The 26,451-nt window shown below is 34.6% G+C and overlaps 1 protein-coding gene across 4 annotated transcripts in view; it reads right to left on the bottom strand.

Annotated features, from left to right (window-relative positions):
• Positions 1 to 1,559: 1,559 nt before the first annotated feature.
• Positions 1,560 to 26,451, bottom strand: part of LOC145685821 (iripin-2-like) — a 44,114-nt gene continuing 19,222 nt past the window's right edge. Inside the window, exons 7-9 of one of the 4 annotated variants that reach the window (XM_081758403.1) lie at positions 25,540 to 25,719; positions 24,589 to 24,727; positions 1,560 to 7,290 (exon numbers count right to left, since the gene is read on the bottom strand). In XM_081758403.1, coding sequence (XP_081614529.1) covers positions 7,154 to 7,290; positions 24,589 to 24,727; positions 25,540 to 25,719 — 456 coding nt within the window. In that variant the 3' untranslated portion in view covers positions 1,560 to 7,153. Of the gene's footprint in view, positions 7,291 to 9,166; positions 11,987 to 17,793; positions 18,065 to 19,989; positions 20,269 to 24,588; positions 24,728 to 25,539; positions 25,720 to 26,451 lie in introns of those variants that run through there. The other 3 variants (XM_081758404.1, XM_081758406.1, XM_081758405.1) reach the window with 3 other exon arrangements.

Raw genomic sequence — 26,451 nt, 5'->3', positions numbered from 1 at the left:
ATATATATATTGAACACTATCTCGAGTCACCAGATGTCCGAGGGTTGGAGCGAAAGGATTTTCAAGTTGGTTAAAGATTTCTAAATATGGATCATATAGAATTGTTGTAAGGGAAAGGTACCGTATTTCGTCCCCGCGAATAATTTCGTCCCCTGGTTTATCTACGTTGATAAGTCCTCCAACCTGGTGGCACCTAACTGAAATTTCCGTAAAGGAAGAAATTGTGAGCTGGACGTATAGGTACGTCAAGTCATTTTGTTTAGAAGCAATAACGTTTTGTTTTCCTGGTTGTGACAATACTCTTAGCATCAAAGGTAAGTAAACGCAAAACAATTTTCCGTCTACAAATAGTTTATAATGTATAATTTAATATTGGAAAGTTGTAATTGTTTGAAGCACGAGTACTATGCGCACTCGTCTTCATATTGGAGAATGGTTGAGTTCCTAATTTTGTCCCCTCAGGTGTACCCAATGTTCATCTCCGGGACGAAATTTGGAACAAATGTTTCTCTCGTCTTGGTTTAGATGTTAATGCAGTCTGATGATTCGTTTCCCACCTAATTTCAGATGCCCTTGTCACAGCATCTCCTCACATGAAAAACGTCAAAAGGCAAATGAGAGGAAAAATATTTCTAACTGTGTATCTACTGATATAAATAAAACTTTAGAAAGGGGCACGAAAAGAAGACTTCTTCTGGAAAATTCTGCAGAAAGTTGCCGTAAAATATCTAGGTCTACTGAACCAAGCACATCTACGTTTTGAATTGAGTCTCAGTAGGGATGATCTAGACCTAAGAAAAGAGCAAATACTGTTTCTGTGAAGAACAAGAAGCCGAGAAGATGACTAATTGTCCATCATCAAGTGAGGAAGAAGACGACGAAGATACCCCACGTGTATCGACTGACAATGAAGACAACGAGGACAAGTATGTTAACGGTAACATTTGTGGGAAGTCCTTCGCAGACAGGAAGCGGGCAAAGTGGATACGGTTTACAAGGTGCTTTAGATGGTGTCACGAATTGTGTTCTTCTTCCCCTCCTAGTAAATCATTTTACGTGTGATGTACGTCTAGTTTAAATTCTTAAAAAGAAACCTCAATGCAGGTTAACGAAGCATAATATTTCGTTCTCTGAGTATTTCTTATGTACTCTTTTTTGTGTGTGTGACGTTGCAAGTAGGAGACAATTACGAAGTGCACATGATTTTCAAAGAAACTAGTGGACCTAATTGCAATATTTATAGGCGTCATATTTCATTTTCCGAGAATTTCGTAAGTATTAACTTTTTTTGTAAGCGACGTTGCATGCGGCAAGTTATTACAAAGTGAACATTATTTACAAAGAAACTCCTAGGCTTAATTTTCATGTTATAAGCATTATATTTAACTTTCCGAGTTTTTCTTATGTATTGGCGTTTTTATGTAGTACCCTTATAAATAAAGCAATTTCTACATTTAGAAATGTAACTCACACACCCTCTTCTCTCAAAATACTGGGGTACGAAATTAGGAACACTTTTTTGAAAATAAAAAAAAATCGTACTTTTTTATATTTTCCAGCACTTCTTTTATTTAATTATTATCTTTGAAAATACAATGCAGCATATCTTAGCTAAGTGTCCAAATTACAATGCTACGTTATTTCTATGTGTCTAAACCTACTATTATTCTAACAGGAGTAAAAAAAAACAAATGGGGGACGAAATTTGGGTACTTTCCCCTGTATATACAAATACATTGACTTTTATCAGCCATTTCTCACATTTGATTCACATATAATAAAAATAAAAGTATATTAAGTATTAAAGTCGTAATAAATTACGAGGGTGATTCAGAAAGTAATGCCTTTAAGGCACTACTTGGCTAATAGTACTGCAAACATTCTGAACAATTTGTAATTAATGTATTGATCTTTAAGCTTTAGAATGTCACTTGTTTCATCTTGCTATCTCTTCTCATTCCAGAGTAATGGAGCAATCCATGGTGACGTCCGGTTGAAACAGCGGGCTGTCATTGAATTTCTGACTATGGAAGGTTGTTCTTCCAGGAATATTCATCACCGGCAATGAGTCGTGGATACACCATTACGACCCAGAAACGAAGAGTCAATGGAGCACCACCACACGTCCTATCCTTCGCCAAAAAATTCAAAGTTGTCCCATCTGCTGGCAAAGTGTTAAGATTCTACCTCATCCTGCCTATAGTCCAGATATTGTGCCCTGCAAATTTTGGCTCTTCTCCAAGTTTAAAGATTACCTTAACGGCCAATGCTACAGTTGTGATGCGGAGGAAGAAGCAGCAGTTCGGCAAGGTGTCGCCAGCAGCCACCACGATTCCTCGCCGACGGAATGAAAAACCTTGTTTCGCGTTGGCTCAAGTGTGTTGACCGTAATGGAAACTATGCTGGAAAATGATATCATTTGTAGCTGACATTACAAGCTTTCCACTGATACCTGTATCGGTGCTATCAGTTAAACACAAATAAAAGTATCACCTGAGGCATTAATTTCTGAATCATCCTCGTACTAGAGACTAGAAAATAGAATGAGGTCCGATTCCTTTTCCTCTATGTAGGTTACAAATGAACTATGAAGTTTTAAGTTCTGGTTTAGGATATGACTTACTTTTAGTAATAAATTTATAACCACACAAGAATAACAGAAATTTAAAACGTAACAAAAATTCGTAGCAGTTGTCTATGTTGATTTTAATAACTTTACAAGTACGAACACCAGTCACAAAAAATAAAACCCTGGGTGTAACCGTTGCAAACTGATTTGTTTCAAGATTTTATTTTCGCAAAGAATTATAATAGCTTTTGCGATTGAATTCATATGTTTTCTTCAATGATGTATTAGCAAAATTTTACTGAATAATTCAAGTAAATTTAAGGTGAACTAGTTATACTTGAAAACAATATTAAATTAGTATTCAGTGTTGCCACACTCGGTACAATTGTACCAAATTCAGCCCTTTTTGTCATTCATCGGCCTGTTGGTACCACACTGGCATTTTCAGCCCCTTTTGTGGAAAAGTTGGTACAATCCTACCCAATTCAGCACCATTTAACAAATACTTGTCACATTTTCAAAAGAGTCACTAAGAGTTTTCCTACATTTCACGTTACGGGTGTCAGTTTACTTACCTTATATTCTTCTTACAGTCTGTTATCCTCCTTCGGTCGTGAAGTAAGCGGGTATAAGGTGCAATAACTTATATTTTAATATTTTATTATAATGTACTGTTTACACACGAATTCGGAGGTGATTGATTTGTCATTTGTTTTATATATTTTTTTCATATATGGTCATAATACCGTTTTGGTTTAATGGTACTTTGAAGTAGAGGCGCGATTGGTTTCCTTACAATTATTACCGAAGATAATAACTGTTTTCCCTTTTAATTTGCGGTCTCTGTTGTACATCCTATACGTGCGAGAAAAGTTTCATCTACTTGCACGGTTCCTCCCGGTCCTCCTATTTGGATGTTTTTTTTTAATTTCTTTTTTTTTTAAAAAAGAGCACTTTCTTGATTTGGACTCTTGAAAGAGGGGGGGGGGAGTGTTCTAGAACTTTACCACTTTTAGTTTCGTGCTATAGAACCATGTATTACACTGGTATAAAATAATGAATTCAGCCCTTTTTGTTTCAATTTGGTACTATTTTTCAGCCCACTCCAGAGCTAGGACTGTGGCAACACTGTTAGTATTTGAATGTACTATGATGTTGATAAATGGTCGATCAGTTTGAAAATGTAGAATTTCAACACAATTCTCAACGATAATTGCTAAAACAAAAAGATCAAGGGCATTACTTGAGCAGACGGTTCTTCCAAATGTTGACACATTTCTTACATTTTCAGCTTAGGTTAGAGCTTTATATTTCTTTTAGCAGAGTATGCACTAAATGAGGAGCTCCATTACTACTTGCAGATTGACTTCGGGAGGGCTCAGGATAAATACAGTATGGACGTATGGCATAAAAACTAGAATGCATAAAATACGAACCAACTTGTAGTAGGTGGCCACGGGTAGTACACGCACAAACGAGGGTAGTGGAAGATCACACTTACACGTACAATACTTTCACTATTACTCAAAATTCATTTCAATATGGTGTGCACTGGCAGTAATTACTTATATTCATATTTTCATTCCTTCACGAAGAATGTTTTACATTGTATTTTACCAATAAATTCTCTACGTGGTAGAACCGTTTGCTCGAGTGAACCCAGATCAAGAAATTTTAACCTAATTTCCAATATGGATACGGTAGTATATGGAAATTTCTAATACTTCTATATACACAATATACACTCTTTATCATTCCTCCTTTAAATACAAAAAAAAATACTTTTACATGAATCTTTCATAACGTATTCGTGTGATTATCAGCTAAAATGGGTATGCATACCCTAAATTTTCATTCGTCAAGAGCTGTTGAATAGATTCACCAATTGGTTTAATCTACGTTAAGTTTAATTCACGTTAAAGAACGGTAAATTAAAGCTGACGAGATTGTTTATCAAGTAACTGAGAAAGCATGGAGGACATGCATACCTATTTTTCTAGCAACTATACATTTCTCATCTCGATTTCAGGTAGTAGTAACAATAATATGGAAGCTACAACATCTATAAAACCTATACTTGTAAAAATTAGGATGAAAAATATTAAATCTGTGAATTTTTATAATCAATCAAACCTTCATATCAAAAATAAACACCATCAACTAAAAATTAAATGTATCTACTTTTCATAACTGCAGTGTCCATCACAACGAAACCAGTGGCACCATTCTGTACATTATTTGTATACAACAAATTTTATGGAACATTTTTGTAAAACGCTTCTTTTTGAAATATTTTCAATAAGCTAATACAGGATTTTCCATTATTGATAAATTCTATAATTACGTTAATATGCCATTAATTATCAATTGATGTTGATTCTTTGAGGAATTCTTTTTGGTTCAGCAATAACGTTACCAAAGTTATAGTTATCCAGCATCGTCACAGTTTACTACAGATATATCATATGCTATTAGTTTTTACATATACAGTGTAAGAGATTTTTAAACATCTCTGAAAGAACTCTTAAATGATTTATACATAGATAGGTTAAAAAGTAGTGGCAATACTGTCCTCACGTCAGAAGGCTGTATCTCAACACTACAAGATTTTCGTAGCTGATAAGGGAATGTGATGCGGTGAAGCATAACGACTATGTGTTATTCAGTTAATAAATTATCAGCAGTACCGTAAAGCAGAAGAGGAAAGGGGAAGCACCGTAACAATAAGTTTCAGAATGACAAACAACGTGAGTGTATCAAGATTTGTAATTGCATGTGAGCGCAGTGCACAAAAATGTTTTCAGGGACTTCATGACAATCTTTTTTCGCCAGAATGAAAGAACTTTTCTCGGGAAGTACTACAGCACAAGAGAAGCTATCATTCGTGCCATATGGCAGTGAGAAAGACATTGACATTGACAAAGATTGATGCGGTGACGGTGTACGATGCCTTCCACAGTTGTAACAGAGATGAGAGGCAATTACATTGGAAATATGTAACAGGTGCTCTTCTGTACATAAGACCAGGCACAAATTATAACAGTTTTGCATTACTTTTCATCCAAATCTTGTAGATATCCCTACACATAGGAACATACTAGTAACATTCCTAACTTGCCAGAATGCTAAATTACAAATCAAATATAATAGATGAACTGGCAACAAAAAGAAGCAACTTAAATTTTACAAAATTATTCAAAAGTTTAAAAATCTGTTTGATTTTTTCTTGTCAGCTTGAAATCAAATTTGGTTGGTCCCGTTACTTATTATTCCACACCATTAACAGCAAATATTATTTTTGAAATGCAACAGAATTATCTACTTTTTGCACAGGAAAAATTAAGTTCACATGGCTTATTGATACAAAAGTTAAATAATAGTATCTTTTAACATCTCAAACTCAAATATTTTCCATTTCATCCATTGGATTGCTCTATCAGATGCACCGTCGTCCTGTCCAAGCACTTATAGAACCACATTTCATTGTCCCCAACATGTAACGGTATTGTGTAATTTTTATATAATAACTTGTATTTACGGGCAAAATGTGCTTTTAAAATATGCACAAGCTATTCAAAAGGAAGAAGAAGAAAATATAAAGAGAAATAGATGTAATTTATTTTCTGTTATTATGATTGATGTTCTGTTGTGATAGTGATATGACATGTTTTGTAAGTCGTCATAGCAACGGAAAACATATAATAATATATAGAGAATCCATCTTGTGATATATACATGTACAATATTTAAAAAAGTGTGTCAATGTTTAATTTATTACGTAGTAGAATAAAAAAAATATCTGAATGAAGCGTTTAGATGTATTTTGATAAAACAGTAACATAGAGTATATAAATATACGGACTGAGGGCTATAACGACAAATAAAATATGCAAAACAAGCATTAAGCTAATTACAAACAGGTGTTTTTCATAGTAATATAGGCTACATTTAGTGGTCGTTATAAATTTACTTCATCGTACGCAGTTTCAATTTCGCAGCTCTAAATGGCCGAAAACTAGTCTTATTCTCTGATTTTGGGACACGAAGGAATTAGTTGTGAAACAAAGAACTCAGACCAGTGGCTTGCTTACACCAAAAATAATGGCAGATTATTCTGAAGAAAAACTTGAAAGCTATCAAAAATAGAGTTGACTTACATGCTTTTTCTGTTCTCCAAGTGAGGCCTTATAGTGAATAACCCACGGGTATTAAAATAAATCGTTTGTCATCATGCCATCAGAAGTATCTAAAGTATCGTAGTCCTCATAAAATAAGTAAAGTTATTTCTTGACAAAGTAAAATTTGGATAAATCTTTGCAGGTATTCTATTGATAATTATGAAATATGTGATGTATTTTTCTTTCTTTGCGAACTCTATTATTACAAAATAAATAATATACATATTCAAAATTTGTAATTTTGTACTAAATTCACTTCTACACACACATGTAATACACGAGCCAAAAATCATATCAACTATTCTTTGAGCTTCTATTTTCATAAATAAAATTATAGTTTTGTTGCTTATCCATTAAGTGAAATCTTCTACAAACAAAAGATTTAACTTATAAATAAATACAGCTACTAAGGATATTCTGCAATACTTGAAAATAATATCACGTTGCTTTTTGTATGCCCTATAATGTTGATAAATGGTCGATCAACTTGAAACCTGTACGAAATAGGCGGAGGTTCTTCTGATATTCTGTCCAATAGAACTGCTGAAATAAAAATATGATAAAATTTCAATATTTGTTCTAGCCTAGATACCAGTATAATAAGTTTGCCAGATGCCCTATTACTTCTTTCCCCGTGACACATTTCCTGATCATCAAAATTTTCTAAATTTCTTCATGTAACGAATTAAAAAAAAACGTTTTCAGTTAAATTTAAATTAGTTCTGTCATACTCTTTTTTTAAAAATAATAATAATAATAATAATAATAATAATGTCTGACTATTTCGGTCAGTCAAGATATGTTTTGATCCATTACCTAAGATTGATTTGCATCAAACTGGATCATAAAATGTCCCTTACACTAAGTTAAAAACTATGGGCCTTATGCAGAGTCGTTCTGACGTGTGATTAGTGCCATACTAAAAAGTTCGAGTAACATGTTTCTTGCAGTAGCCAGGCCTTTAGTATGACGCTAATCATACGTCAAAATGACTCTGCATAAGGTGGTGTATGTTTGTGTTCAAAAATAATGTGAAGTAAATGTTGACTTATTTTTTAAGTTACGGAAACAAAGCTATCACGTAAATTATACAAATGATGAAATTTGATGTTATATCACTGGAAGTTCCACTTGGACTCAGCGCACGAACAGATATATAAAGTATGGCAACCTTGTGACACCATAGTATGGCAACCATACAGAACCATTGACTGATACTTACGTCCTTTGCCAGCAGCGAGGTTATATAGACCAACAGTTTAAAGTAAAGTCTGAACCACTCTAGTGCATTTGGTGTTCTCCCACTGGGAATCAAACCTGGGATCTTATGTATATACCAAATGCACGCATGCTAGCCACAAAATCGGTGAGGAAGGTTTGATTTGATTTTAGGTTTAGCGTCCCTTTCAGCAAAAAGGCTATGCGAGACGTGGACCTACAGCTTAACGTGGTTACCGTAGTACAAGAGCTCACGTCGAGAATCGAACTTGAGTCTCCCACGTCAAAGGCTCTTATGCTAACCGCTTAGCGACGAGGAAGCTCTCAGTGCGAAAGATAGCATGATAAAGTACTAACTACGAATACAGAGTATAACCACCAGTAAAATACAGCCTTCCACCCCTTATATATTCGTTTATTCGTAACTTCGGAAGAATAGATCAATTTCAATAGTTTCACTGAGACTAGAAAATATAGAAACTTTTGAAATTTACGAAAATTTTACTCAAAATAGAACACCTGTTTTCAAATTATTGATAAATGAACACGAATCATTAGTTGGTGGCCCTCTATACTTGTTCCTAATTTAATCTTCGAAATTTTTGACTGATAACCGAACTAAATGTCTCCGTATATGCAATCATTAGCTCTCATTAAATAACGATAATACAATCAAAAGATTAATTAAGGTGAAGATATACGAGTGCACTTTTGATGATGATAGTGAATAATTACCCCTGTAGCTATTAGAGAAAAGTGAGTTTTCAGTCCAAATTCAATAATAAGACTAAACATTTTGCGTGAAAAACAATCTTTATATAATCTTCTCATGTTCTCATCCTTCGTTTTAAATGCTAGGAAATTCTAAACTGAAATGCTTACAAAATTTCGTATGTGTAACGTGTTAGAATATAGTTTTAACTAAGAAAAATGTTTAGAAAAAATCAGTGCATTGTATATAAGATGGACCATTTATCTTCATACGCTATGCAGTGTTGTAAACTAAGGACACTATAGTATCACTATATTTTGGTGTTCTCTACAGTAATGATAATGTAAATTAGAGACTAAGCAATGCACATCCAAAATACTTTTGTGTATAAAACTATGATCGTGATATGGCGGATTTCAAATGAATACTAACAAAGTTACAAGAAATTGAAAATTTAACATTTTTCAAAATTTTTATTTAAAAAATCTGCTTACATAAATACATCATCCAATTGCATACATAACATTAAATGAATGTGAAAATCATAATGCCGTTTACAGCAATTAATACTTCAAACCATTCTGGATCCGAATGCTTACGTGAGCCCCATGTATTTTATGATTTCTTTTTTTTTTACATGTATTTTTATTGTTATATGTACTTTTATGAATATACAATATTTAGTATAATTTGAATTTAATTTGCCTTAAAATCCTCATATATGCCTTCTTAGACCCTTGTCTGCAACCAAACACATATCTGAATGCCCCCCTCCCCCACAAAGTTACAGAGAATTCGTAGCCCTTGGTAAATACTATTGGTAAATAGCCCTTGGTAAATAGCCCTTGGTAAAAATTTGCAATACTATTTAAAATTATGTAATTCGGATAACTTCTTATAATTGCACCTAACAGAAAGTATTGATATAATATAAAAGGAGCAAAGGAAATCGAAAATTCTTTTTAACAAATTCCCACAAATACACCACTTTAGGCAATATGACCAAATTTAACCTTTTTTTTTTTTTTTTTTTTTTTCAAGTCTTCAGAATGGTTTGGAATATCAAACTGCTGCAAATAGCATTATGATCTTAATTTATATTGAAAGCCATCTAGATAAATGAATGTGATACTTATCTAAATACTTTTTAAGAAGTCAAAATTTCAATTCGTTGGAACTTTGATTCTACTTGTTCGAAATACGTCATATGATGCCCGTAGTATTTGACACTAGGATACTTTGAATGTGCGTTACTCACTCCATGTTATTGTGTTATTACTGTTATAGAATCCTCCAAAATTTGATCATTTATTATTTATTTATAGACCCCCCCCTCGAGTCATCAGATGCTCAAGAGTTGAAGTGAAAGGATTTCCAAGTTGAAGTCCATGTATAGATCACGTAGAATTTTGTATATATTTTATTTTTTGAGAATATATATACAAATGCATAGACTTTTACTAGTCGTTTCTCACATTTGATTAAATATAATCACATACAATTATGTAGTTATACAATAAAAGTAAAAGCCTATTAAATAGTGGTAACATTGTGCTCACGCCAGAAGGCTGTGTCTCAGCACTACAAGAGTTTCGTAGCAGACAAGGGAATGTGAGACGATGAAGTGTAACGAGTTGTAACGAGTTATTCAGTCAATAGAAACAATGCCGTAAAATAGAGAAAGAAAGAATAAGCGCTATAACAATATATTTCAGGAAGACGAATAATGTGCATGGATCTCACTTGAAATGGCATATGGGCGTACACAACAATGTTTTCAGGGACTTCGTGATGATCTTTTCGCCAAAATAAAGGAACTATTTCACGGGATGGACTATGACACAAAAGAACCCATCATCATATGGTGGTCCTTGCGTGACATGCGCTGACGGTGTACGACGCCTTTCAGAGGTGTGGCAGAAGGTGATAGAAATGGGAGATGAGGACTGGTAACAGGTGCTCTTCTGTGCATAAAGCCAGGTACAAATTATAATAATCTTGCCATTACTTTTTATTCAGCTTTTGTAGATAACTCTACCAATAGGAACATACTAGTAACATTCCTAACTTGAATGAATTCTAAATTCTAATTCTATATTAGAATTAATTTGAATTCTAAATTAGAAATCAAATATAATAGATGAGTTGACAACAAAACGAACCAACTTAAATTTCACAAAATTATTCAAAAGTTTTAAAAAGCTGTTTTTTTCTTTCTTTCTTTCTTGTCAGCTTGAAGTACAATTTGATTGGTCACGTTATTTATTATTCCGCACTATTAACAATCAACATTATTTTTGCAATGCAACAGAATAAAGTTCAGAATTCGTTCCAATTTATTTCGTGGATAGATAGGTAAAGAATAAAATTTAAATGGCTTATTGATACAAAAATTAAATGACAGTTATCTTTTATCATCTCAAACTGAAATATTTTCCATTTTGTCCATCGGATTTCCCTTCAATATCCTCTGCTCCATCAGATGCCCCGTCGTCGTGTTCAAACACTTATAGAACCACATTTCATTGTCCCCAATATACTTGTTATCCAGTTTCATAGAATGTAGTTTCAATTTGGCAATTGTAAGTGGTTCCTGCCAAAAATTAGTCTCATTCTTTGGTTTTGGAACACGAAAGAATCAGTTTTGAAACAAATTAAGAACTTGGATCAGTGATTTGTTTGCACCAAACAAAATGGCAGATTATTCTGAAGAAAAGCTTGAAAGATATCAAAAATGTAGAGTTGTGTTCCATAGTTTTTCTTTCCTGCAAGCCATTCGATTGAGGCCTCATGATGAACAACTCATGAATATTAAAATGAATCGTTTGTCATTATGCCATCATAAGTACCTAAAGTTCAATAGTCCCTATAAAATGACGTAAAGCTATATTTCGACAAAATAAGATTTGGATAAATGTTCACATGTTTGTTATTCATAATTATCCATGTATATTTTTTCCTTTGCAAACTCTATTGCTACGAAATAATATAAATAATATTCAATAATATAAATAATAATATTCAATTTGTAATTTTGTACTGAACTCACTTCATCACACACATGAAATACAAGAACCAAAAATCATATCAACTACTCTTTTAGCTTCTGTTTTCGTAAATAATATTATAATTCTGTTGATTATTCATTAGGTGCAGTCTTCCAATGCAGCTACTAAGGAGACTCTGCAATACTTGAAAATAGTATCACGTTGGTTTCTTGATGCCCTATAATGTTGATAAATGGTCGATCAGCTTGAAACTTGTATGGAAAAAGCGGAGGTGATGGTTTCATTCTGTCCAATAGAATTGCTGAAATGAAAACAGGAAGCTTCAATGTTTGTTCTAGCATAAATTTGCCAGATGCCCCGTACCATTTCCTTATAACGTCTCATGATCATTTTGTCTGTCCCCGAAATTTTCTAAATTTCCTCATGTAATGATTTTTTTCTTACGTTTTCAGTTGAATTTGATTAGATTTGATGTACTTTAATTTCTTTTTAACTTCATGTCTGGGGATTTCGGTCAGTCAAAGATATGTTTTGATCCATTTACGGGGCATCTAGCTAGTCTGATCCAGGTAAATTTTATTTTTTCTTAACATGCGATGAATTTCTCAACCGCACTGTGCACTGCTCGATCAGGAAAGGTCTTCCCAAGAAATGTTCGAGATGTCAGAAGACATGGAAATGGGTGGGGAAACTGTTAAGAGAATACGGTGGGTGAAGAGGTGTTTCATATTGCAACTCATGGAGAGAGTACAACGTCGTTTGATATTTGCATGTGTATTATTGTGCAACATGGGGATACTCTGACTTGTGAGAATTTATGGATACTTAAGAATAAAGTTGCAGTGCATATCATAGAGTTCAGCACAGTAATGATATGCGGTGATGGTTTCGCCTCCGGGGTAAAGGCATGATAGATCAACCCTACCATGGATTACCATATCAGCAACATCTACGTTTTCGGAAACAATTCTGGATTTTTATCAAGATCTAACCTCTGTGGATAGTTTACAATAGTCACAACAGATCCATTTTCATTAAAAGTAAGAATCCGATGCAAGAAACTTTCTCGGTTCTTCCCTACACTCAGAACTGTAAACCTTCAGTCTGCGATTCTTGTTGGCCACTATCAACTCATATCACACCATGAATCCAACCCTTTTACCTTACTGATTGCACGAGTCGCTCAATGACATTAGTATGCTTAATTTGTGTGTAACGGTATGAATGCTCCGAACTATGGTTCCGAGGGCCTGCTCTCCACGTTGTTCCTGAGGGGTTCATCTAAACTCCGAACTTGATAGTGGTCTGTGCTCACAGTGCTCATTTTGTATGCTTCGTCATCTGGGCGAAATTGGACAAAACAACGCGAGTGGTGCGTTCTCATTCACCATTCCTGGCCCAAATGCATTGTTAATATTTTTTGTGGTTTGCCACGTAAATTGTCCAGTTTGAATCCCCAAAGAATAATCACTGTGTTCTCCATGTACAATTTCATACGATCCTGTTCAACAATACACTGACTCCTGACTGGGCACTTTAGTTTGTTTGCTGGACGTGTACAGAATTGTGACGTTAGATCCGTTATCTCAATGTACCGCTGGGGGGTGCGGTGGCTCAGTGGTAGAGCGTTCACCTTCGGTGCTTGGGGTCTCTGGTTCGATCCCAGTTCGCGCTGTGTGAACTTTATGGTGGATAAACAGCGTGCTCGTGGATTTTCTCGGGGTTCTCCCGTTTCCTCCCACTTTCTTCATTCCACTATTTCATTCATATTATCATATCACCGTCTCCTTTAGCCTAGACGGCATAAAGGTGGGACGTAAAACTCACAGATTTTGTTTCGTTTTCTGTGAACCCCAGTATTGTGTTGCTGGGATGAGTTTGCTACTAAGTATTACAGCTATCATTTCATTCTCACCAAGCAAATAATTATAACCTTAGAAAAGATAGAGTACTCACGCATCGTTCTGAGTAACATAATGCAGTGGTCAACAAAAAGAACATGTCATGCAAAGAGTGGAAAAAATGCATGCCGGTCCGAGATCTTCCACATACCGTCTAACATTGAATTCACACCTATAGAGGAATTGGTGTTTTAAAAATTGGTTGTTTCCTCAATTTGATAATATAATATAACCGTTAGAGGGGTTCTGAATGAAAAAACTGAATTTCCCAAGTACAAACGTAGTTGTAGTACAACCAATGTGGTCTGAATGAAAGAGGGCCAACTTCAAGACAAAGTGTACGGCTGTTCTGAGAGTGGACTAGATAACGTAGTAGTTGACGCATCAGCACCGTACGCCGTGGGTCTCGGATTTGAGTCCCGATCCAGTCATGCGTATTTTCGCCCTGTGTAACATTGACTTTACACCTATTGAAAGATTGGTGTGTTAAAAATCAGTTGTTTCCTAAATGTAAAACCTAGGTTCCTCTGTTGCTTTACTGTGGTTACAAAGTTACCAACTTTATAAGCCATTTTATTATTTTTGACAAAGGACTACTACTGAATCCTAAACATCAGAGCGGACTTAATAGAAGTTTTCAGAATGAAGAATATACCCCTCCATTACAACATAGACAAAATAAAATATATGTATATTCACGAAATGTTGGAATAATCATCCATTAGAATATAGATTAAGATGGTAAATACAGTGCGAGTACCATGACATGCAATACAGTTCAGTGGATTTGCAACATGAATGCAATGAACATACAGCGCAAATTATCAGTTTTTACAACAAAATAGAAAAACATTTACCATAAAATCAGAAGAGAAGCAGTTGGATGAACAAAGAAGAAGTTACCATTAATTGTAGTAACAGAACAATTGAAGTAAGGCACAAAGTATATCTACGTTTGTTTGAAAGTTTTAAATATAATGAAGAACAGTGTTCTTATTAAGGAGTTTCAATAATGCTGTGAAACATTGGTAGATTAGTGAAATCCCCTCTAATAATGGCGGTAAAAGGTTTATCAACTCTAAAATATTCCGGTCTGATGTAACTGAAGACTATTACTGCAAAGAAAACTAACAAATTAAATTATCAATACTTATTAACAAACCAAGTCTTTGAGTTTTAATATTGCACTGAACTTTCTTTTTATTTTATGTTTCTGATGTTAAATAATCAATAGTTTATCTAAGTAGCCAAACTTCCTCACCTCAAAGTATGCTCTGAGCTCTCTGTTCAAGTTCATGGGATCAACTTTCGAAAAGTAGGAGTCATAACATAAAAATATACATCATTATTCCTTTCCCCAAATACTTCATCAGATAGCGAAAAGACTAAGTAGGAAGAAAAGAAAAGAAAAATTGAAGTTCAGAGAAGAGACTAGGTATTTACTAGGTGGACACCATGTTGAATTCCAAATAAAAGTAATAGTAAGAACATTATCGATTTTCGCAAAATTATTACCCCCCTCAAACTTATCCCATCTGATTAATTCTCAGCTTTCCCTTGGTTTCATAATTTTTGTTTTATTCCTCACTTCTACGTATCTGATAGTTTTTTTAATGGAAGCCTTGTACTGTACGTCTTTAATGTTGTGGTTATATTTTTACTATTTTCTGGTAAGTGAATTCATTTTATATATGCTTTATCGAGTTGAGAAACAAACAAGAATTTTAGGAATGGTCCAAAATAATGGATCAAAAGATTGCAATCTCGCCCAATAATTAGTTTTTGGATCAGGGGCCTCAAAATTTTTGAACGGTTCCTAAATCAAGTTTCCGTATTTTCTACGGAATAAGCACATCATAGTCAGTTAAGTGATAGTTCGGGTTTGGCTACACTGTATATAGTTCTCCAGATATAAGGCGTACAAGAAAATTTTTGATTGAAATATATTGGATCTTTCGATCCAAGAAAAATTATCAGAGTTTTGAACACGCTACTGTATTCAATTTGCTTTATTCTATCCAACTTATGGTAGTCCCATATAGTCGCTAACGCTCTCCCCGTTGGTACGAGTAGTCTCAGGTTCGATTCCCGGTGGGGATACTCACAAGGAACGGGCGTGAACGTGTCATCCGGACATCCGAATCAAACATAGTCCATTCAATAAGCATAACAAAGATATGTTCATGCACAAAAAATTAGATGCCATGGACAACGGACTAAGTCCTTGAGGCCGATTAACCCTGTTAATATAAAGAAAATCGTAGACTCACAGTGAAATAGCTATTGCATCAACACTGTTCATTGGAAAGTCATGGTATATAGTTCATTTTCTTCATAATGAAACAAGCTTTCCAGAGGTGGTATGTATTGGCGCCTATAACGTACTTGAACAGGGAAAATTGGGAGAATGTCTAGAAAATTCCCTCCAGAAATCCCTCCCATCAACTTTGGACCCCTCTGGAGTGACTCCGGGTAAAAGCGCGCAATCCAAATGTATCTCGAAAAATACTATAGGGTATAAGGAATGTGTGTACCAAGTTTTGTAATGATAGTCAGAATAGGTATCAGGGGAAAGCGTATATTGGTATGAGGATTTTCAGCCATTCCTCATGAAGCACAGTGACTAGTTCAGCACGTGCACGTGGTGGAGGGAGAGGTTCCTCAATCGATCCTCTAACGAACTCCATGCAGGCTCAATAATGTAAAGATCTGGCGATTCAGTTTGCCATGGCAGATGTTCAACCTCACTTCATGCTCATCGAACCACTCTGCGGAAGTTTAGCAGTGTGAACAGGGTAGTTATCATTCTGGAACATTGTACCACCGTCTGGGAAGAATGTTTGAACCATAGGGTGTAAATGGTCCTTCAGAATGGTGCTATAGTTCTTGACAGTGACACGACTTTCTAGAATAATTAATAGGCCAAAGTCTGCTACAACATTACACTCCACATCATCATGGATCCACCTCCATGTTTGACTGTGGATACCAAGCAGGCTCGGTTATATGTATCCGAGGGGCTTCTTCAGACGAACTCTCTCTGTTGTTTGGAAAACAGTGTAGCTGGACTTATCCGAGAATATGACATGTTTTAGGTCATCCATCGTCTAGGTTTTATATTTCTGGCACCACTGAATCCACTTTGCGGCATTTGTGTTGAAAAACTTCGGTATAGCAATCCCGCTGTGAGTGTTGGCCTTATGCAGGTATCGACCGATTGTTTTCGTGCACAAAAGTTCTGTGAGGTGTGTATTCACTTCTGCAATGATTGCCGATACGATAGTTTTTTCGTTTTCATGCAGCAATGCATGTCAATGTCCTAATATGCCTTTCAGACAGCTTACGTTTTCCGGTGCAGTTGCTCCTCCTGGAAATGATTCGTCCTTTCTGTTCATACGAACACATCACTCTGTAACTCTTGAGACATCACAAAAGTGTTGCAGTTTTGGATACAGATACAGACCCGCCCCTACGATCTGCTTTCTTTTGAAGTCAGATATGTCTTCTATTATATCGCTACACACGCGATTTGACGTTCACCGACAAACTTCTTCTATTGGAGTCATGGGCGCACGAAGGAAATTTTCTAGGGGGGGGGCTGAAATCTCTGATTGCTATATTACGTTTGGTATTTTTTATTTGTATTAAGAAATTTAATACTTTCTCGTGAGTCAGGAATGGGAGGTCGGGCCCCACCCTGCCCTCCCCTTCAGGCGCCCATAATTGGAGTGACTACCAAAGATCCGCACACGTGCTTCATTGTCCAAAAGTACGATATAAACTACCAGATGGCCGCGAACATCCTATGCTATTTGTACAGATGTTTCAGTTTCAATGTCCACTTCCTGTAACTATTTATTTGGAAGTTATTAAGAAAAGAATAAGGGTAATTTTAGAGATAATAGTTTCTTTAACACATCAAAAAACAAACTTTCAGAACATGAATTAAAGACAGGTAACCTTGGATTGAGAACATTTAATCTTTGAAAGGAAGAAAAGAGCCTTTGGTTCCCCTCCCTCCCACTTCTCAGCAACTACCGGATGAATAGAAGGAGTATTCAAGTTTTCTTTGCTACAGAAAGATGTACTATTCTGTACCTAAAGCTATAATAAAATTATTTTATTTGTCCCAAACTGACAAATATTATTATGGGTTCCGTATGGATTTTCCTTAAGACTCTACCATAAACAAGGAAAATAAACAAATGATACGGAATAATTAGTTTATTTCACAAATTTTAAATTAGAAGATTAAAGAATAAGAAAAGATATATCTAATATGAACTGATTTGTTTAATGTAGGATGTTTAGGAAATTTACAGTGAAAAATAAATGTAAAATTCATTTATTTTAAGCTTCAAAAAAGATGCTATAGAATAATCCAATGCTTGTAGAATTTTCTCCTACAATAGTGATGAATGGTTTGTCAGCTATGAAGAATTCTGGAATTTCGTAACTGGCGGATTTAGCACCTGTTACTGAAATAAGATATTAAAATCCTTGTGAGAAATTTCATACTTGCAACCAGTTTCCCAAAATTAATGAAAGTTCTAATATTACAAGAAATTTTAAACGTTAAGTTGAAATATATGTTAGTTAAATTCCATATATAATAGGGTTTAATTTTATTATAATTTTCTTCAAAAGGTAAGTTAAAAATTATTATCATAGATCTAAAGAAGAAAGTAAAGTCTTTTCTGGTACAAGAAGATATTTAATACTACAAAATAATTATATCATCATAGGTATTCTCCCATTATTGGCAGGTCACTTGCTGTAATTGAGAAGCTTCCATGTTCCACGTCTTCCGCTAACCTCTTCGTCCTCATGTGTGATTTCTCTGGTTTCATATTGTCCATTAATTGTAGTCTCCCTCGCCCTCTCTCTCTCTTTCCTGCAACCATACCCTGTAGCACGTCGCTCATGATAAAGTTCCTTTAAACCAGTTTCTCTTCCTCGTTTCAATCATATCTAAAATCTTCTTTTCTACCCTACTATTTCTAACACCCTCTCATTCATTTTCTGCTCGACCAAGCTAATTCTCTCCATTCTTGTCCACACCCACATTTTGAAAGCTCCCAGTCGTGTTTCATCATTTTTGCGTAATGTTCATGTTTCTGCCTTATACAGTACAACACTCCACATGAAACACCTTTATGAATCTTTCCCTCAACTCTTTATTCAAGGTTCCACAATAGTATTTTCTTCCTCCTAAAGGATTCTTTCTCTACTCCTATCCTTGTTTTTATTTCACGTTTACATTTCATATAATTACTAATAATACTATCCAGATATCGAAAACTAGTCACCTGTTCTATTTTCTCTCCTTCTACTTCTATATTTGACACCAATCACTTCGTTCCAACCTAAATGCTTTTATTCATTCTGATTGATCTTGGATAGGCAAAACGTAAACGGAAATATATTTATTCTAAAGAGACTTTTATTCTTACTCACAATCTTCTTTCGTCTTCCTAGTAGCAATCGTGATTATTGAAAATATTTGTTAAGTTTCACTTTGGTTGTCAATATTTGTTCTTAGGAAAAAATATTATTATTTCCATCAGTAAAAGAAAAAAAATTCAAAGTAATGATCATTATAAGGTTGATATTGGATTGAGTCTATAAAATCAATTGATATTATTAACGTGTAAGTTTATATCATTATTATTAAATACAGGGTGATTATAATTAAAGTCCCACTCTCTTAAAATGCTGGTAAAAAATAGTCAGAATGACTTCAAATTTGAACTGAATATATTTGAAGAAAGGAGAAACCGTATGGTATTAGAAAATCTTCCAAACTGTATTAATAGATGGCGCTGTAAGCTGCATAACGAAGGTGGATTCGACTGCAAATGACATTTTGAATCGAAATAGGACGGCTGTGGCATGAGTTGCACATTAAACCAACTGTTCAATGTGCAATGTTTCGGTTTTGTGTTTCCAAGTCATTCAATAGTTATGGATGGGCTTTGCCAGAATTGTTGAATGACTTGGAAATATTTTTATTTTTCGTTAATACTGTTCCTTTTTCAACTTTTGTTAATATTTCACGATTGTATAATAGCTACACCTCATTCCTGCACTTAAATGTAAAATAATATCGTACAGACAAAATATTTTTCTTCAATTATTTCAGTAAAAGATACAGGCATAAAAATTGCCTGTAGTTTTCTTTAAAAAAAAAAAAAAAGTGAAAAACAGTGATTCTCTTTTGCCAGCAATGAATGAAATAAACTGAAACATTGAAAGAACGTAGTTTGTGTAAGTTATCGTAAGAGAAATTATTTAATTTGTTTCAAGGTTTTCTTTGTTCTGGTTTTTCAAGTTAGTGAAAAAGAGAAAGGTTAAAATGTATTTTTCTCTGATGATCGTAGTACAAAGAAAGAGAAAACCAAAGTATAAGAAAATTTCTTTATTTCAAGAGGTTTATGTTAAGTTCAAGAGAAAATCGGTAATGTTTGATGGGTGGAGGTATTTTCTACATATACACTTTAGGAAACATACAATAATAACAAAAAAAAAAAAAAAAAAAAAAAAAAACATTTATCCTAAGGCTTAACAACAATAGTATAGAATAGTCCAATTTTGGTCGATTTTTCTGCGACAATACTGATGAATGGTCTATTAGTTTTAAAGATTTCTGGAATTTCATAACTGTAGAACTGCATTTGTATTCCTGTAACAAGAACAACGTTAAATATTATGAAACGTGTGTTCAATCCCATATTGATATCCAAACTACAGAATTTGGATTAACTGAGGTTTATATAACTAAAGCAGACTTTATAACTAAATAGTTTTGAAAAATGAAAATAAAACTCATTCGAGAGAAAGTTTATTACAGACATTATGTCGTCTAAAACACTATAATTCACTACGCAGAAACACGGATACTATATATATTTTTGATGGAAACTACTAGTGATATGCGCAGTGGCGTATTTAGGGGATATATCGGGCTCAAACTCCTCCTCCTCCGAAATAAATTTGTTAGTTTCTCGCATTCCACGTACAATAATAATCCTTCTTACCATTTCTAAGAATTTCATTAACTGTACATTTTCTTACGCACTTTGTTCAGAAATAATACTGTATTTGTTAAATTTCATCCCATGTAAGACCTGCGTTCTTTTTTCCTTTCTTTCGTCCATTTTACTCTTCTATTTCTTTTTCTTAGTTGTTATTTTCTTTCGTTTCTCTTATCATACTTTCGACCGTTGTTAGTTGTGATTCAAATCGGCCGTTGTCAGTAAACCAAAAAGTAAGAGGGGCTGATAAGTGAAACTGGTGTTCCACACCAACTTGTACAGATATCAACATAACGGGACTTTAGTTATTATATCAAAGGAATATTTATATCGTTTAGCTTTATATAAAAAAAGGTAAATATTTGAATTAAAGAAAATCAAGAGGGGGAATAAGTAGCACGGGAAATTAGGTAGGCCAAGAGGAGGCTCGCTTTTCTTTTCTATGAATAAAATAAAATTTAGGTTATCTGATAAATTTTTGTGTGTATCATATCACATAAGATTCACCAGTCTGTAACTCTTGTCATTAAAACTACAATCAGTGTATTTCAGATTCAACTTGTCTCAACATTTTCTTTCAGGTAAAAACGTACACAGATAACACGGAATATTCCCATTTTTTTTTCAAATTGAAATCAGTTAAGTTGAAATGAGATTACAAACATTCAACGTGTGTTTGCGGGAGCGTCATTTCAGATTTCCCTGGGGGGGGGAGGTAAGGCTCTCCACCGACATACGAGATTCACGTTTTTGGTAGTATATTAGTAGACAATCGAATAAAATATATTTAATTCTCAAAGTAATGTGGACAATTGCCTCCCTGCTTCCCCGTGTTGTGCATATCCCCCACCGAAACAAAATCCTAAATACGTCACTGGATATGTGTATGTGGAGAAGAAAATAGAAAATTAACTGGATGTCACAGAAACGGGGGTATATTGGGCAAAATAAAGTACTATAAAGGAATACACGAAAAGAAGAGAAACTGATAAGAATATAGTTTGAAAATAAATTGTACTCGGAGGGAAAAAATGGAAGATTTGGAGGAGGTTAAAAGAGCAAGGCGAAAACATGGACAATATTTGCAACAAACAAAAGAGATTAGAGAAGACAAACTTGCAGCTAAAGTGATCCTTCATTAGTTGTAAAATACTGAAGACAGTAACTATGATAAATTGAGTATCAGCTAAAGATAACTCCAAAGTGTTTTATTTGAAACAAATAAACATTTTGTAAATAAAAATATATAATTCACAGAAACAAAGGTTAAAACTATGTGTTACTAGCATAAACAACTTTTATTGTGTTGTAAAATTGAAATGAAATGAAAAATTTCCGTTTTGCGTCCCACGAATATGCGGGCTAGGCTGAAGGAGACTGTGATGATGAGAAATGAATGAAGTGATGGAATGAAGAAAGTGGTAGAAACGGGAGAACCCCCGAGAAAACCCACGCACACGGTCTTTGTCCACCACGAAGATCACCTTGCATGAGCGAATGGAACCAGGGACCACACGCACAAGAGATGAACGCTCTACCACTGAAAAGTAAAATTACATTTCTAGTTTAGCAAATAGACGGACGATTCATCAAAACCATTATAGAGGTAATGGTGGAATTAAAATAAGAAAAGAAACTAAAGAGTCCCGAGAAAATTCACGGACGCCGATGTTAACCAACACAAACTTAAATACTATGGAATCAAACCAGCAATCTTCTTACTAGAGAACGCTCACTGAGCCACCGTGCCCCCTAATACGTTTTGAAGTTATTTCTTCCTTACTCAAGAAAATAGATTTTGGTTACGGAAGAGTATAAATGAAAATCAAAGTTTGTTTTTCATTTGAAAAGATTCTACTTGAAGCAGATAAATATCGTAAACTTGAGGGTTCTCTTTTCTATATCTATTTCAACTTACGGAGACCACTTTTCCCTTTATCACTTAAAATTATACCAAATCTAGTAATCCTTGTCAAATATCCTGCAATACATCATCACAAAAGCAAAAAATTTTTTTTAATGCCTCACTAAGATTGCAGTCATAACAAACGATGTCAGTATGAGCAGTATAGAACAGAATATACACTAATTTCTTACAGAAAGACTGCACTTATATGAGCATAAGAATAGAATATACTAGAAACAAATTTTTTTAAAAAATATATCCCTTGAAACATCAAGATTCACTCATATAATTGTTGTCAAGCATTATCCGAATACATTACCGAGTCACATTACTAAGTCTCCGCACGATTTGATTTTAGCAAGGTCACACTGTGCATATAGAAATGTTCTATAGATCGATGGAAGACTGTTGTATATAAATATATATGTTAAACTTTTAAAGTTCATTTTTTCATGTTTTCGGCAGCCTATAACTCCGAAAGGAAGCATTATGCATCCAGGTTATCTTGGTGCCCGAAATCACCTCTCAAACGTTGTCGGTGATGTTTTGAAACACCCTATATATATTCAGTAATTCCACTATATCCACCCCTTCCTTAAAACAATTATCCGTCCAATCTAATATGTCATTTTTGATCAATTGCATTCCCAATACAAGAGAGAAGTGTAATTACTATACGTTCAACTATTCAATACTTCCTCATTTAAAAAGGAAATTTCTATCTTCCTACATTTTATGAATTCTAATTGTTGAAATTTATCAAACTTTTTTTATGTAAAATTTAAGCACTTCGAAATAGCCTTTCAGACTTCGCTGTTAATGTTCAGTTTTTAAGCTCTAAACAAGCTAGAATATTATCACCTCCCAGATAACTCAAGACGATCTCGGAGTTCCCAAATTTTTGCGAAAATTCAGTTTCTTTAAATATGTTTGGGTTCATACTTTAATCTATCTTTTCTCTTATATAGCTTGTGTATCTTTGTGGATGAGTTGCTAATGTGCCTGCTTTCTATGCGTATTGCCTTGGCTCCATTCTCGGTTATCTATACAAAACCAAACAGTGATAGTGATCAGACTTAAATGTTTTGTACCTTAATTAGATTCACAACTCATATCTAAGAGTTACAATAATGATCGAAAGTTGTTTATCCTTCCAATCTAATGTCATTCCTGATCAATTGCACTCCCGATATGAGAGAGGAATGCAATTACCATACTTCCCATCTATTTATTACTATTCATTATTAAAATATATGAAACGATAATCATGCCTGTTGTTCTGTATGGTTGGGAAACATGGTCGCTTACTCTGAGAGAAGAACATATACTGAAAGTATTTGAGAACAAGATCCTGAGACAAAATATTCAGACCCCAGAGGAACGGGAATGGGGAATGGTGGAAACTTCATAACGAGGAATTACATAATTTATATGGTTTACCGAACACTGTTAGGGTCATCAAATCTAGGACACTCGGGTGGGCAGGCCATGTAGCCAGGATGGAAGAAAGTACGAACGCTTTCAAAATCTTAAGTGAAAGACCAACTAGGAAACGACCATTAGCAAGACCTAGGCGCAGATGGGAGGACAATATTAAGATGGATCTCTCAGAGATAGGAATACAAAGTAGAAACTAGATCCAGTTGGCTAAGGACAGAAGTCAGTGGAGAGCTTTTGTGAACACGACCTCCGGGTTCCATATGCCATAGAGTTAATTAGTTAGTTGGGTGTTTCTAACGATCTAAAGGTATATTCTGCCTACTTTCCGACAAATAGAACAGCATACTGTCAGAAAACTACCAAAAAGTAGCTTATTGTAATGTATCTCGTAAATTGAGCAAAATAATTATCATTAATTATACATAAACTATCAATTTTTCTCTTGAATCATCTGTTGATTGATTTAGGGCTGAAAAGAGTTGTCGAGTATTTCAGTCTTTAGTCCCGGCATATTAATCTAAATCATGTTGCATTTCAATTACCTAGTTAGAATATTGTAGATGAATTTGTTGTTAAAAAGTCCTTCACCCTTAATTATTTCAAATTAAAATGAAATACCAACCTGTAACAGCAGCAGCTTCTGTTCCTTCTTCGTTCACATCGATCAGCGCCTTCTGAATGACGTCAGACACTTGTAAATTAGGTCGTCCGGAAATTCCACTTAAGTCAGCAGCACCAGTGAATACATCTCGGATACCAAGCTGAAGCAGAAAGGATAAATTAATATTGCTAAGTAAATAAAACAGAATCTCGTTTTAATGCCCTGTGGTTGAAGAAGACTGATTATAAATGCAAGTGGAAGACAATGAAAAAAATTGACAAAATGAAGACATGAAAGGGAATGAAATAACACAGTTAAACCTCACAGACAAAATGTCCACCACAAGCTCACAAACTTGGTTATTACTAACACCGTCCTACTTGAACCAATCTGCCACCGAAGCGGCTTTTAAGGAACTCACATCAGTAAAATATAAATTTTCATTTCTTCAATCTAACGGAAGATAATTTACTGTATGTGTTAATTTTTGTATACGACAATTGAAAATCTTTGAGTTTTACGTCCCACGGTTATGCCGGTTAGGCTAAAGGAGACGGTGAAGATGAGAAATGAATGAAATGGTGGAATGGAGAAAGTGGGAGGAAACGGGAGAACCCCGAGAAAACCCACGCACACGGTGTTTGTCCACCACAAAGTTCACTTGGCGGGGTATACGACAATTGAAACATTAGGTTTCTTTATTTGGTTTGAAGATAAAAAGGTTAATTTTTATACATATGACTTCTCTCAACGCCAACATTATATATTACTGTGTATTGCTAAAAATTATATGTTTATGATCTGCTAGATTTTTATACATAAATCTGTACTGCTTACAAAATAATACTTCTTTGAAGCATATACTCTGGTCTTTTAATCTTGTGCTAATTTAAAACAATGGTAGGGTATAAGTGTTGGATTGAATTACTTCTAGGAATTGCAGCATAATTGGTTATTAATCTGTCGACTTACCTCTTGGAGTGGCTGCACGAGGTCCCATTTGCTTTCAATTTTAAAGCGAGGTAAGGAAACTCTTACATTTCTTTCGTACATTTGCTTCAAGATGTTGTCTATAGTTGTGAATTTGGAGATCACATTCTGTACGGTAGAATTCTCATAGGGAAGCAACAACAGCATGTAGAATTTGTCTTTCTAAAACAGTAAAGAAGTAAGTATACAGTATGTGGTTAGTATTTGCGTTAGCATATATATAGGATGCTTCTAAACAACACGGACAACGTTTGGGAGATAATTCCTGACACCAAGAAAAGACAAAAAGTATAGACCAACCTGGGTGCAGAAATTCAACATTTCGAAGTTAAAGGCTGTCGAAAACATGAAAAAATGAACTTTAAAGGTCCATAGTTCTAATACCATGGGAACTACCGCACTCGGATCAAGACTTCACTTAAGAACTAATATGTGCCCTATCCAAATATCCACGTTTCAAAATCCTGCAGTACTTCCGCAATATTTTTTTTTTTTTTTTTTTTTTATGAAGGTAGTTGGTGAGTACTTGAAATTATATGACCGTAGCCAATAAAAATTGTTGCGTGAGTACCGCAGGATTTTGAAACCTGTTTTTGAATAGCGCACATATTAGTTCCTAAGTGAAGTCTTGACCCGACTAAGGTTGGTCCCATAGTTTTGGAGCTATGGACTTTTAAGGTTCATTTTTCATGTTTTCGGCAGCCTATAACTCCGAAAGGAAGCATTTGTGCACCCAGGTTGGTCTATACTTTTCATCTTATCTCGGTGCCAGGAATCACCTCCCAAATGTTGTCAGTGTTGTTTTCAAACATCCTGTATACAATGAAACTCTATTGTATTGCATAAAGTAGATGATTTGGAGTCCTTGTTCATATTTAGGTTTATTTAATATAA

Source organism: Thermobia domestica, chromosome 5 (assembly GCF_964235325.1).
Source record: "Thermobia domestica chromosome 5, izTheDome1.hap1.1, whole genome shotgun sequence".
NCBI lineage: Eukaryota > Metazoa > Arthropoda > Insecta > Zygentoma > Lepismatidae > Thermobia > Thermobia domestica.
Note: the sequence above shows the minus strand (reverse complement) of the source record. Positions and strands in the feature narration are given on the sequence as shown.